We start from the raw sequence: 14857 nt of genomic DNA, 5'->3' as shown, positions 1-14857 counted from the left end.
TCATCAAAGTCACACAGCCAAGGGTAGGATTTTTTGTCGAACTACGTCGGTCTCCGCCGGCCAGCAACGCCTACTTTTCGGCGACACTCTCATAATCTAACGTGGTAAACAGTGGAGGAGCTTGACAGAAAATGCAAGGGGCAAAATTAAAAAATACTAGTATTTGGAGGGACAAAAGGCCAAAAAGAAATCTTTCTAAATCCAAATAAAATCCTTCAGATTTTTCAACAAAGCTGGGGGCGGTACCCCCCCCCCCCCCCCGGCTTGCATTGCGGTTAACATTGTTCTCTTCTTAAATATTTTACTAACTCACTTTCCTAAAAACAATGGCACACATTACCGTTACCCACGATTACATATTTACATGGCTATTACCAATTGTACACAAGCCAAACTGGAAGTAACAAAAAAACATTTTTTATTATGGTAGTAGGAACGTCATTTTCCAAATTGCTGCACAATCAAGACACGAGAATGTCACAACTAGTTTTCTAAAACATACTTTCTTGAGTTGCCAAAAATAATTAAACATTGGATGTATATTATAATTGTGAACTGCACATAATCAAATGTTTGTATGCACGGCTACAATGTGTTAATGTAGTTGTTTCTATGTGCAATACACAAAATATCATTACATATTTCTCAAAAATGTCGGTGTTACAACATTTCATACACATTTTTCCATTTGTTTGAGACTTCAAGCCACTTTTTTTTGCATAAAGTGATGGTGCAACTAGTTACTGAAAACTAATATTCACGGACCATCGAGTAGGATTGAACACTATTCTGTTAGAACAACAACACACTTATTTTCGAAAATCAGATATCAGTTACATACACATACACATACACATACACATACACATACACATACACATACACATACACATACACATACACATACACATACACATACACATACACATACACATGAACATGAACACGAAAGATGGATCGTATGCCATGATACTATTATGGAAATAACCCCATACAAAAGAAGGTGCAAATAGGTACTTGGAGATCCTTCTATCTCCAACTATTGTTGTGTGACTTTGTCGTCATTGTAACAATCACCAAAGAACGATAACATATGGGCTAGGAGGTATAACCCTCACAACAGTTGTGATTCACTATCTAGATGTGTGTCTAGCCCGAATAGTGAAGGCATTCCTCGTGTGGCATATTGAGTAGGACCAGCCTTAGAACTTAGCAACCCTAATACCATTGTCATATTCGTTCAAAGTCATTGAAGAAGAAAAGACGGATCATTTTGCCTTCTCCGTTGATCTAGCACTGAAGCATCCACCTTCTGGCGCACCGTCTAGGACAATACCCCTAGCCATCTCTCGTAGAAATCATCATCAATCCTATAAGACACATGAGAGAATGGCCTAGCCACGCTGCGGGAAGGTTGGAAGAATATACTACCTCATGCCATCACATGGAAGACACCATGGCCCACACAAATCTAGACCGAGACCGAGGATTGCGACGAATACCAAAGTTCCTATATCTATCATCGACGAGAATTTAACCATCACATAGAGATATGAAGAACATGAAACGCCCTTATTTTTGCTGTCATTGTCCTTGTTGCCACGGCACACCACGCCACCTCACTGTTGAAATCTTAGGCTAATAGGTCATGCACTAAAACATATACAGGTCACACGTTAAATAGAGGAGTTGCCGGAGTTGTGGCCCTAGGAGCAAATACTTAGCAGTCCATGATCACCTTTTGTGAAAATAGGAAATGCGAGAGGAAAACGTTGAAAATTGGGACACCAAAGCTTAAAAAAAATTGGGACACCACGATTACATCATTGAAAACATAGTTACTACCAAAATCCCAACTCATTCATCACATATAAGAAGTCAATATCAGCACCATTAAACATGCTCAAGCCATTCCAACATCCCAACTCTACACAACATCTAACTATCACAAAGCTCACAAACAAGTCCAAAATCACAAAAATCACAAAAAACCAAAGGAGAGAAAACAAAGAAAACAAAGAAAAAAAAATACACCCATTCCATCCATCTCCTTTCCTCCTTTCCCCATCCCACGTTCTCCAGCCTCCTCACAGGCCTACAACACTACTAGAGTAGCAGTCGTATCAAAACCACCACTGGGCACCACTGCCGAGTACTGGATCTCGCACGCATTTCTCCACCGCCCGCCCCCGCCCTCCCTCCCGCGCTTATCCCCGGTGAATGCCACCGCCCGCGCCGCCGCCTGCCCCCGCCGACAGCGCCCAGTGAGCGACCCGCGGCGAATGGCGCGCTCCCGCCGCCCCCAGCAGCCGCCGCAGGCGAGGTCCCCCCCGCCGAGGCCCAAGGAGCCCGAGGCCGCCGCCCGCCCCCGCCGCGCCCGGCGGCTGCGCGTCCAGAGCCCCTCCCTCGCCTCCGCCCGCCGCGCGGCCGCGCCGCCGGCCACCCCGCCGCTCCGCTGGCCCGGGGACGCCGTCGCCCCGCCAAGCGGCGCTGCCGGCGCGTCTGTGAGGAAGATCGCCGCGGCGCTGTGGCGGGTGCACCCGCCGCAGGCGCCGCCGCGGGAGTCCGGGGAGGCGCGACGGCGGTTCGAGGTAGGATTCGTCTCGAGATCCGCGTGGATCTTCCGGTGGTGGTTGTGTCTGAACTGCTTTCCCGTTCTAGGGTTTCATGTGACCACGCTTTGCTGGAACCAGCGGTGAAGTTGTTAGTAATTAGATAGATGGTTTGGTGCTTTGTGATTCGTTGTTTTTGTCGCTCCAAAACTTTTGAGCCGGGTGTGTTGAGTGCGAATTTTGTCACAATGTTGTTGTTACCGCAGCGCATTGTGCCACAACTCAACAACTCGAGGGGTGAAGGAACCATATGAAGTTGGGGGATGTGAGCCGGAGGTGGAACTTTAGCATCATAGTCCAACTTTCGTTATCTCCTTGTAATGAAAAAGCCGATCCTTGGATCGTTTGGAAAAAAAAGCATCATAGTCCAACTCAAAAATGGGCATCTGGGTTCAACTTTGATCGCATTGCAATGATTGGGAGCAACTTGGCTGAGTAAATTTGGGTTGAGGAAGATATAGCAGAGCATATCTTGTAGACCAATTTGGTACAGCTATTTTGTTGCGTTTAGAGTCCATTTTCCGTGTCGATCCAACTGCTGATCATTGTCGGTGCAGACAGCTTAGTTTTTCCATGTCTCCATCATTTGGGCCCAAGGGATGTCCATCTCCATATTTCCATTATTATCTACCGTACTCTTATTTGGTTGCTCGTGGTCCCTAGATACAGATGTTGATAGTGTTACTATGTAATGGTGACCAGACCATCAAATGGATAGTTTTTAACAACTTTTTATGCCATTTGGCATGTAAACTTTGTAACAGGCTAGTAATATGTAGTTTAATGTGTTTCTAGTGAGCTAACACAACGAATTTGCAGCCTAACCCGAAGCCTCTGCATACGCCGGACCGGTGCAATTACTATAAAACTGTCCTGGAAGGCAGGTCAGGAAGAAAGCCTATTGTCAATGGCAGCATTCATGAGGTATATCCCTTGTTCATGAATTATTACTTAGAGTACGGTTCCCCACCTTCATTTCGGATATTGATGAAATGCTTTTGATCTTAAATCAGGTGGGAGGTTACTCTCCGTCACCCCGAATCGAAATGGAGGTGGCAACCAAGTGGGACCGTCGGTACCTGAACACATTGAGGGATGCCGACTACGACTCCTTTGACCAATATCCAGTGACTGCTGATGAAGAGGTCTCTGCACTAAAAACAGAGCTTATGCAGGCCCGCAGCCGGATTCATGAGCTTGAAGCTGAGAGTCGGTCTGCAAAGAAGAAGCTTGATCACATGTTAAGGGGCCTTTCTGAGGAAAAGGCTTCATGGAGGAGCAGGGAGCATGATAAGGTTCGAGACATCTTTGATGGTGTTAAAGAGGGTCTGAACAGGGAGAGGAAGAACCGACAAAGGGCAGAACTTATGAATTCCAAGTTGGTCAGTGAGCTATCCGAGTTGAAGTCGGTAGCAAAGCGGTACTTGCAAGATTATGAAAAGGAGAGAAAGGCCAGGGAGCTTATGGAGGAGGTGTGCGATGAATTAGCAAAGGAGATCGCGGAAGACAAAGCTGAGGTTGAGGCTCTGAAGAGTGAATCTATGAAGATGAGAGATGAGGTGGAGGAAGAAAGGAAGATGTTGCAGATGGCTGAGGTTTGGCGTGAAGAGAGGGTTCAGATGAAGCTTGTTGATGCAAAGCTGACGCTAGACAGCAAGTATTCACAGCTGAGCGACCTTCAGTCTGAGATTGAAGCTTTCCTCAGAACCCACCGAGGAAATAGCATAGATAAAGAATCAGTAAGAGATGCAGAAATGCTCAAGGAAGCAATTTGCTCTATGAAGCTTCATGATATGAAGGAGTTCTCTTACAAACCACCACCTGCTTCAGAGGACATTTTTGCTGTATTTGAGGAACTCAGGCAGAGGGAAGATACTAGTGAGAAGGAGATTGGGCAGTGTAATGGAGATACCCCCATCAGTCACGCAACACAGATCCATACGGTGAGTCCTGAAACTGACATCTTCCTGGAGAAACCATCAAAGAAGTATCCCCGCCAACCCTGTGCCAGAAATGAAGAGGAAGATGATAGCGGATGGGAGACTGTTAGCCACGTCGATGAGCACGGCTCTAGCAACTCACCCGGTGGAAGTGAACCATCAGTAAACGGCTTCGGTGGACAAAATGGTGCATCGGTGAGTGGAACAACGGACTGCGATGACTGCAGGTCAAATAGTGAGATCAGCGAAGTCTGTTCGACAACAGCAGAGAAGTTCCGGAAGAAAGGGTCTTCTTTCGCCAGGCTCTGGAGGTCATCAAACGACAATGGTCGCAAGAAAATAGGATCAGAGCTGACGAACGGTAGGCTGTCGAGCGGCAGAATATCGAACTCTGCTCTCTCCCCCACTCTGAAAGGCAGCGAAGTGTGCACGGTCTCACCAAGCGTAGGCGAGTGGAGCCCGGAGTCGGTAAACCCTCACGTGGTTCGGGCAATGAAAGGGCGCATAGAGTGGCCCCAAGGCGCGCAGAAGCACAACCTGAAGTCCAGCCTTATGGACTCGAGAGTCGACAGTCGCAAGCTCCAGCTCCGTCAAGCATTGAGGCAGAAGATCTAGCATGCCCTAGTCAGACGCTATATATCCTACTGTGGTTGAACATAGAAGCACCTCGTCTGGTGAGGGGTACCTGATCTGGAAGAAGAATCATCGCATTATTGGCCCTGAAAAAAATTGGTGCTATCACCTGCTGTACCTAATTGAATTTCTGATAGCACTTAGCTCGCTTAGAAAATCCACGACGTCCTTGTAATCAGATGTAATAGTCGTAATTTTGTATCAATGCATTACTTGATCAAGTCTATAGCTTCTTCCTTTATGACTACTTGGTTCTGTTTCTGTGGTTGAAAATCTGACATACTGTATATTATCCTAGTATCACTTCACTATCTTGTTGTCACCATGTATGGTATAACTACTATATTAAACGTGAACCAACTCGATTTTTCACAGAATTTTGGGTCTTCCTTCGAATTACTATGCTAGTGACACGTATTCTTTTTGACTGCCTTGATTTTCATATGGTTCTCTTGTGTTCACTTTGGGGGTGTGCAGCATTTTGTGGAAAGTTTATTTATACGTACCACCAATGCTAGGGTGTTCCATGGTGTGGCCGTAGCTGGCCTACTGATCTTGTCAGCTCTTTGGTTTTTGTGTTGTCGGTCGGTTCGTGAGACCGGATTTCCAACACCGCTTGAGCCGATATTTTCTCTCCCCCACTCATTCCTCTACCCTCGTCGAGATCGCTCTCCCCCACCCCAATCCCAGCAGCGAAATAGGATGTGGTGAATGGCTACGCGTCGCCGTTGTCGGCCTCGTGGTGGTGGAGGGGCTGCTAATGGGCAGGCCCCTGGCTGTGGTCGGCTTCATGGTTGTGGAGGGGCTGCTGTTGGGCAGGGCTATGGTGATCTCCACCGGCCGAGGAGGCCTCTCAATCTCGAAGCAGCTAGCCAGGGCGTCCTCCCTGCCGCGGGCGTGCTGCCCGAGGCCACGCTGGGCAGTCTGCAGAGCCGCTCCTCCAAGCCGATTCCATCACGCCCTCCTCCCGGCGATGCAGATAAGATTATGAAGCAGGAAGGACGAAGGCGTCAAGGGAAAAGCTCCACTTACCGGAGCTCCGGCCGCTGCCGTACCCGGTGGCCGCTCCCTGCTGCGGTGCTTCGCGGTAGATGGAGGGGGCGAGCTCCCGTGCCTGCCGGCGAGAACCGCCTTGCCTTGGCGACGAGAGCCGAAGATGGATACGGAGGAGTCATTGGAGGAACATGGGAGGAGAGGAGGGAGCCGGAGCACTCAACGCCTCCCACTCCCACAGCTGAGGCGGCGGCGGTAGGAAGCGTTGCGAGTGCTCTCCCTGATTGGAGCACAATTTCCTCTCCCTCATTGGAGCATGTCAGTATTTGTGCATGTTCTTCCCTGGAGATTCGATCTGGATGAGGTGAGCGAGAATGTCAGGGAAGGGAAGGCCTCTAACGATGCTCCAGGACCGTCTTGCCACGTCCACCGTGGAAGGGGCCAGAGACGACGACTAGGACTTCTCCCCAGCAACGACAGTGTAGGCTCCCAGGCGTATTCTTCTTCTTCTTGAAGTCCACTCTTTCTTGATTTTTTGGCCTGTTGAGAGTGGTTCTCTCGATTGCTTGCAGGCCCTTTTCCAGGGATACCATGTACATGTATGAAGACGAGGACTTGCAACTCGGATTCGAGCATGTCGGTGGTGAAGGTGGGTGTCCAGCCACGCTCTCCTTTTAATTGGTGTATGTGTTTTTCTTGGATTCCACAGTCGACAGCTTGGTTTCTTGAGGATAGCCAGATGGCAAAGAGGGCGACGATCATACTACTCATCCTCTTCCAGGTATGTCTTCTTCTTTTCCACTTTGTTGCTTGGCTTGCGATTAGTTTTTTCCAATTTGGAGTCAGGGAGCACTCAATGAATCTGATTAATTCAGATAGCCAGATAATTCAATATGACAGACGTAGACAACGAGGTAGTTACCTATATGTGCTAAGGTCTGACCACATGTTCACCTAAATGTTCAATTACTTGGAATTGGAATGCCTCAGGTACTTGTATGTCCGATTCTATGTAGTTGATTTAGGTTGGTAGTGTTTTATTCCGTAGTTTCATTTGCAGAGCATAGGTGCTCTTGAATGATGATCCAGGGCTGATAAAAATGGTTAGCTGTTGAATGTGCAATCTTGCATTCACTGGCTTATCTCCATTGGGAAACAGCTTAACAGTTAAGTTTAGCTGTTGTTACACAAACTTCCTTTTGCTACCTTCTTTATATCACTAATAGCTGCTGAACCAATTGTGACAAATACCACACCAGGATCTCTATATCTTTGACCTATTAATACCACATATGTATTTAAACTGAAGAAGTGCAAGGAGTATGGTATCTTAAGTCAAATTAATATGCAAATTCCATTGATTTGCTTTTGTCTAAGTAGATGTGTTAGGTCCAGAAGAATCTGGATTCTAGAGTTATCTCATGAAATTGGCACTAGCCTAGATATAAGTAGAATGGATGTTTTTTTCCCAAACTAACAACACACATCATGATTTCTTATATAATTGTTATAATATAAAATAATAATTTTTAAATTTAAAGGCAGCACGTGACTTGCCAAAAAAAAGATGGTTTATGAACTTTTTAAACATGTAATACATTACCATCGGAGAAATGACAAGTGTTGTTTTTAGTTTATTAAGTTATTAATAACATACTGATTCGTTACAATGGCAGAAGCCCATGTCCAGGCTGCATTTGGGCAAGTGAACCCTTCAATTGCAAGATCCTTTCTCACTCATAAAAGCTCTTCATCAAGTAGTGGTGCCTTACGTTTGCCACTCCCATTTGTTCCATATTACCTTCATCTGAACACTTACATAGTAACTTATTATCTATTCTGCAATAACTATATGATGTCTGAAGTTACAACTTCTGCTGCAATGTTACCCAATCAGTCTGATGGACCTCAGGTTAGCAAACCAGTTAGACTAGTCATAGTGGGAAGTAACATAGAGTAGTAACATGCACATATTATTACTCTATGTTACTACCTTCATAGTGGTTAGTAACATCAAAGTAGTATCATATATGTCTTCATTAATTAGCTTATAGACTCATTGTATCTTGAGAAGTGTGATGTTACAGTAACTAGCTATGTTACTCTATCCTCCTCTCTCCTCATTAACTCACTGCCACATAAGCAAATTTGCTGAGTTGGACACTTAGTTACTAGTGAAGTTACTCCCACTATGAGTAGTCTTAGGGTGAGATCGGGGCGTTGGTTAAGTATTTACCTGGAAATAAGAACACGACAGAGCACAATTAAACATACATATTTAATGAAGATAGGACGATCGCTAGCGGGTCGCAGCAAGCAAGGATGAACTACAGATTCCAGGACGTCCAATTGCTCAACTACTCCCCTCGCCAGCTATGCTACCAGCCAGGGTCGCAGCGAGCAATTGTTCCTTTACCAAAGGCCACATGTTTGCTCTTTTAAATGAAGACAATAACCATCCACATACCTTAATCTTTCTATAGCAGTACCTATACACTAATTCCTCCAGTATTTTCATCCATACGGCTGAAACCAGTTGACCCTTTCTTCTTCCAGCAGCCAAACGAAAATTTCAGTTTTTCTTTTAACACAGGGAATCCTCAAGGGAACACAACTGAACACAATGTAGTACCTATGATTGAACGAGCTCCTGGATTCTGAGCAGATCGGTGTACAAGAAGTTTAATTGATAGGTGTGATTATTTGTTCGGGTCAAAGCAGAACTCGTGTTTCTCTGCAATCTAAGGGGGTTGTCATTTTGCTCTCAGAACATGAGACCTCCGTGTTTGTGTTACTTCAAAACACAAAGAAAATTAAACAATGAGATTTGCATAGCTGACCTAGAAAACCTGGGGTAAGGGGTCTGTGTGTATCTTGCTTAAGGACTTTGTACTATTTGATGAAATAATCGCGGATGTCAAATTATTTTTCCTGAACACGTGTGTGTACTAATCTACTTGGTTTTTTGAGTTTTATATTTATATATACACTGATGGATTGCATCATGTGTTGTCACTTAGTAAGCTTGATTTAATATGCATCTTTTATATAATAATCACATTTTTCCCATATATCATTGCAGCCAACTTTCGTTGCTTTCGCTAAGCAATGAGTGAATTAGCTGTTGTACCTACAATACTTTGTTTACTCTTTCAGTACAAATATTCTATATAAAGAAACCATGTGGTACAAGAATGGTAAAGGTTTTGCATTTTACAGGGGCTATGGTTATACAATATGAAATTATGTAGGAAAGCTCGGTATTCCGTTGAGATTGTTAGCAATCAGCCAATGGTGTTAGCTTTGATTATGTTTTCTCTCAGCCATGCGATTATTAGCAATCATCACGAATTTGTACTCTATTTTTGTGTAATTTTTTGTATAGATTATTAGCAACCATCATGACGCCACTCTGAAGTTGAGGCCCCTACTCTTGGCTATATGTAGAAATTGAAGCTGACCTTTCGAGAAAGGCTCCCTTCAGTTCTATGATCCAGGGATTCCGGTACATGTCAATAGAGAATCTGAAGCTATAACTCTTATGAAGGCTCATGTATGGTGTAAGTGCTTAGGCAATCTGTTATCTTCTTTTACCACATAAACAGTATTTCAACATTTCATATATCTCTGTGCTGCCTCTTTATCTTGGAGCTTTTGTGGGATCCGATGAATATTTGTAAGCTGCTCCTCTGTGAATGGGCAGTTAGTATAATTCTATTACTCAGTTGTTAACACGTGTGATCTTAAATTTCTTTACATGATCAGACGAAAAAGAGACTCTTCCACGGAAGAACCAATTCTTATTTGTGTTGATGTCTAAAAAAATGTTACATCTCACTCAAATATGTCATGTTGTGACCACTTCTGACTTCTGTCACTTAAAATTTTATATGTGACTGAAAAGTCATAGTGCATACCATCGGCTTAGTTAGTATTTCTACTTATTATTTTCTGACTAATACATTTGTGTAGGGACAGAGAAGATGGTTTAAGTTCATTTCCTCAAATAGTCATGTTTCGCATGATCTCTGGCACTTCTCCAACTTAAAAACTAAGGGAGGATGGTTCAATAGTCATAGCTTTTTTGTGACTGGACATTGCATTTTACTGAGTTCATATCAACATGGGACCTAAGGTTTAGTTCCGTACGTATTCAGAGTTGGCCACCCTGCCAACTATTGGTACTACCAATTATTTGATGACGGAATTGGCCGCCCTGGACTTACCCACGAATTAGCCAAAAAAAATACACTTCAACTTAGGGGTAGCTGGGGGCAGCCAAAACTTTGGCTTTCAATCAAACGGCAACTACATTTCATGGACATGCCAAAAAAAATTGGTAGGGGGACCAACTTTGGCTCAAATTCAAACAGACCCATAGTTTGCAAGTTGTCTTGAAACTCTTTGTGCCTGCTAAATATAAATATTTAGAGGATGTGCCTTTTTGTCCGACAGTGTGCATTGCATGCCACCAACATATAACTCCTCGACCAAGTTCTCGCCTGGATCAAGCTCGAGAAGAGCATCATCGCCAAGTTTGTGCCATCAACAAATCACTCCTTGACAAGGTTCTCACCCAGAATGACAAGCCCGCCAGGACCACCGACATCACATCTTCCTCGGCAATGGAGCGCAAATAAAGCCTATTGGATTTACACATGCGACGCTGAGATTGTAGACATATCATTGGACAGAGAAGACGAGAGTGGCTAAAATAGAGTTTGTGATTGTAGACCTATCATCCAATAGAGAAGACGGGAGTGGCTAAAATAGAGTTTGTGCATGGAGTTAGAACATTGTGTACAGTGTATTATCAAAACTAGCAAGTCTACTGTACACCATCTTTCTGTATGCCCTTGTGTATACCATTTACTTATTCCTCAAGGTTAAATTTTTATGCACATGATTTCAGTGTATGGTTATCAGATTTTATTACCAACCAACTTAAAATGCACTATATTTAAACAAGAAAACATTTCATATCAATTAAAGTGTGGTCTTAAAATTATTACTACCAGCATATTACACAGTCAGCGCGGCGTGCCGCCGCGCCTATTCATGCTAGTAATATTTAGCCCTGGACGAGGATGTCATAATTGCATTGAGACATAAGAACCAACTGGCATCAAAAAAATTCAATATAAATTAATAATTACACTATATTATGTTGCCATGCGACAAGACAAAAAAGAGGGTAATATATGATTAAAATTAAATGAAGATATAGTAGAAACAATTCAACAAAAAATTAGATGGTGGCTGAAAGGAATATAAGGATTTGAACAAATACGTTGCATAGTGAAGTGTCACCATAATCGAGCCTTCCCATATTTGTAAAGGTGTACCTAATGGTAGGCCAATATATTAAAAAAAATAGAAAAATAAAATAATTACACTATATTATGTTGCCATGCGACAAGACAAAAAAGAGGGTAATATATGATTAAAATTAAATGAAGATATAATAGAAAAAATTCAACAAAAATTAGATGGTGGCTGAAAGGAATATAAGGATTTGAACAAATACGTTGCATAGTGAAGTGTCACCATAATCGAGTCTTCCTATATTTGTAAAGGTGTACCTAATGGTAGGCCAATATATTAAAAATAATAGAAAAATAAAATAAATACAATATATCTAACCACACCAATGTGTGGGTCATCCAGCTAGTACCATTGGAATGTTTAGCAATTAATTAATGCACGTAAATTCTACCATGGTTGGTAGTTTAATTGTAGACGGTCGTCGTGAATTAGGTGGCACCATACATGAAAACTTAGTAGGTATTTAGTGCACTAAATATTCCATGCTCAGGAAATGAATGGGAAAAATAATAATGTACTAAATATATAGGAAAAAATAGCAATTAGTTAATGCCCTTGAATTCCGCCATGACTAGATAAAGATATCTTGTAAGCATTCTCCTTCTATATATTCAACACATTGAAAAATATATCATCATCCATTTCTCTAGCTAGGCTACTGGAAAAACAACAACAATGGGGTTCCGCTTGCTCTCACTGTCTCAGTTCTTCATCATCATTCTCATTGTTTACTCGGCATCCCTTGCTACATCTGAATATGATTGTAGCAAGTCCTTGAACACTGTGACACCACCCTGCAAGATAGAACTGCAAAGGGTTATCTCTTCTGGAGACAAAAGCTATATTGCTATGGATTGTTGCATGCAACTTGTATGTATCAATGACCCAACGTGTGCCTCTCTAGTGCACGAGATATGTTCCGATAAGATTCGTGAATGTCCATCACCACCTTCTGTGTCTTAGCTAGGTGTCCACAGGAACACCTAGTAGACCTATACATCCTTTACATGTAGTTGGATGTTTTTAGAATTGAATAATTTTATGATTATGCATGGATGTATCGTGTGTAATGCATTGGTTCACATTTATGTACTTTCAAATACCAATGTATCACAAACTATATATGAATACGCACACTACTTTTATTTACCTTTCGTAGATGTCAGAATTGAGGTTCAATTCAGGAATTATTCTTGATCCTAATGTTTTAAGTAATATCTAATGAGACAACACTCACAAACATAATATATACATTACTACCAAAATTACTGAAGCAATGTGCAACAGAACCATCAATATTCTCATTGGGTATCACAATGATTGATTTTTTTTTCATTTTATTTAGGTGGCTGATAAAATCAATAATGCTGCCAATTTTTATATAGTAATGGTCAAGGAAATCATTGATGTCATTTTTAATTTAAATTGTGGTTGCAATGTTAAAATAAATGATCAATTCACCCTTCTTATTTTTTTGCAGCAATTCTACATAGGGAAATATCGTTTTGCATTAATGTTGAATATTTTTGAAATAAATTAGAGTTATTTGGTAGTCAGAATTATGTACTAATAACTCTGATGTACAAACTATAAGTTATATTTCCTTATGCACAGCTACAAATGTTGTGCTCATTTAATTACCATTCAATACATACAATTATCTTATGCGCTAACAATGAATAGAGTCTTGTACTATTTTATCCCTATACTCCCTCTGTTCTTGTATACAAGGTTACAAACCCATTTTTAGGTACCAAGAAAACATAATCAATTAATATAGGGATTTCTATTTTCGTGCCCCTGGCTCCTTAGTTGTGCTCAGTTTTCCCCAGCCCCTTAGTTTTTCCTCAGTTTTCCCCAAGACCTTGTTTGAAACCCGTAGAAGGAGCTCGGACGGAGGATTCCGTTTAGTTGACGTTGGTTGGTGCTGGCAAGTGGGGCCGCTGTTGGTGCCCCGCAGTGGACACGTCTTCACTTATCCAGATCATCGTGGGACCCACAACCTGTCCTCGTTAGTGCGCCGGACCCACAGCTTACCCGGGTGACCGTTGTAAAATGGGAGCCCGAGCCAGCCCGCGCCCGTGCCCGTGCCATTGTTTCCCCTTTCTTTCCCCGCGCTCCATTGTTCTTCTTCTCCGCCGGCGGCAGCCCTTCTCCGGCGGGCGGGTGATGTCTAGTTTCTCTTCGACCTCCCGTTCTTCATGGCCGCGAGTATGGACCCGTGCCTTTGACAAGATGCCTCGACTGCCCACGCCGAGAACCTGCGAAGCGGTCGATCGCGTAAGACGGACGAGAACGGCAACCGTGGACGTGAGTTCCTTGCATGCGAGAGCTTGCCATATAGAGAGGGGGATAAGGTTAGATCTCGCTCCAATTTCTCTGTTTTCTCTCGATTTTCTTGCTATTCCCTCGAATTTGGGATTTAGGGTTCCCGTTGTTGTTTTCAGATCCTGAAGAAATGCAGGCATTTTGAGTGGATCGATGTGTACGTTCAGAGGCTTCAATTGCAGGAATCAATTGGCGCTATTGGGGAGCGCAATTTGGGAGGGGGGGGGACTTGCTGTAGAGAATGCGGCGGAGAGAGGAGCCGTTCCGATTATGCCTAATGCTCCCAATGTAGGACTGGTGGAAGTGAAGGGAGAACTGAAGAAAATGAACAAGCAGTTAAGGCAGCTGATCGAGTTGAAGAAGCAAGCTAATCGATGGCTGGTTGTTTTTTCGTTGTATAATTGCGATCGGATTCTTATCATTGCTCACTGGGCGCTAGAAGTTGTTACAAGGGATACCTTGTTACACATTCATTATGGGAAGTTACATGTACTTGTACGTAGTTGTTTTCATAGTTAGTGTGTGCATTCACCGAAATTACCAACTATATTGGAATGCTTTATGTATGCCTCATGTTTATACAAGGGATTCTTATCATTGCTCACCGAATTATATTAGTGTGTGCCGTTTCAAATTACCGAAACTATATGCCAAAACTATATCCCCTAAAAGAAAAAGGAAAGCGAAAGATAGTTGATAATTGTTAGAGGGGTGACAATAATGCATTCACCAAAATCCGCAAATATGTATGCCTCATGTTTATACCGAAATTATACCACTTCTGGGCCATTCAAATAACCGAAACTATATGACAAAACTATATCCCCTAAAAGAAAAAGGAAAGCGAAAGATAGTTGATAATTGTTAGAGGGGTGAAAATAATGCATTCACCGAAATTCGCAAATATGTATGCCTCATGTTTATACCAAAATTATACCACTTTTGGGCCGTTTCAAATTACTAAAACTATATGCCAAAACTATATCCCTAAAAGAAAAAGGAAAGCATCCACCGACAGAGAGAGAG

General features: G+C 42.8%; 1 protein-coding gene and 1 long non-coding RNA gene across 2 annotated transcripts; both read left to right on the top strand.

The window, feature by feature from the left end:
• Window positions 1-2547: 2547 nt before the first annotated feature.
• On the top strand, window positions 2548-5409 carry LOC124650052. Its single transcript, XM_047189617.1, has 3 exons — window positions 2548-2591; window positions 3432-3536; window positions 3626-5409. Exon 3 carries the CDS (start codon window positions 3659-3661, stop codon window positions 5165-5167), a length of 1509 nt encoding a protein of 502 aa, XP_047045573.1. The 5' UTR covers window positions 2548-2591; window positions 3432-3536; window positions 3626-3658; the 3' UTR covers window positions 5168-5409.
• An 887-nt stretch (window positions 5410-6296) lies between these two features.
• Window positions 6297-9910, top strand: LOC124650051. The gene is made up of 4 exons (XR_006986865.1): window positions 6297-6659; window positions 6751-6827; window positions 6914-6959; window positions 9626-9910. It is a non-coding gene; the product is annotated as an uncharacterized LOC124650051 (long non-coding RNA).
• The last annotated feature ends 4947 nt before the right edge of the window (window positions 9911-14857 follow it).

The sequence above is a fragment of the Lolium rigidum genome, chromosome 4 (genome assembly GCF_022539505.1).
Source record: "Lolium rigidum isolate FL_2022 chromosome 4, APGP_CSIRO_Lrig_0.1, whole genome shotgun sequence".
Classification (NCBI taxonomy): Eukaryota; Viridiplantae; Streptophyta; class Magnoliopsida; order Poales; family Poaceae; genus Lolium; species Lolium rigidum.
Note: the sequence above shows the minus strand (reverse complement) of the source record. Positions and strands in the feature narration are given on the sequence as shown.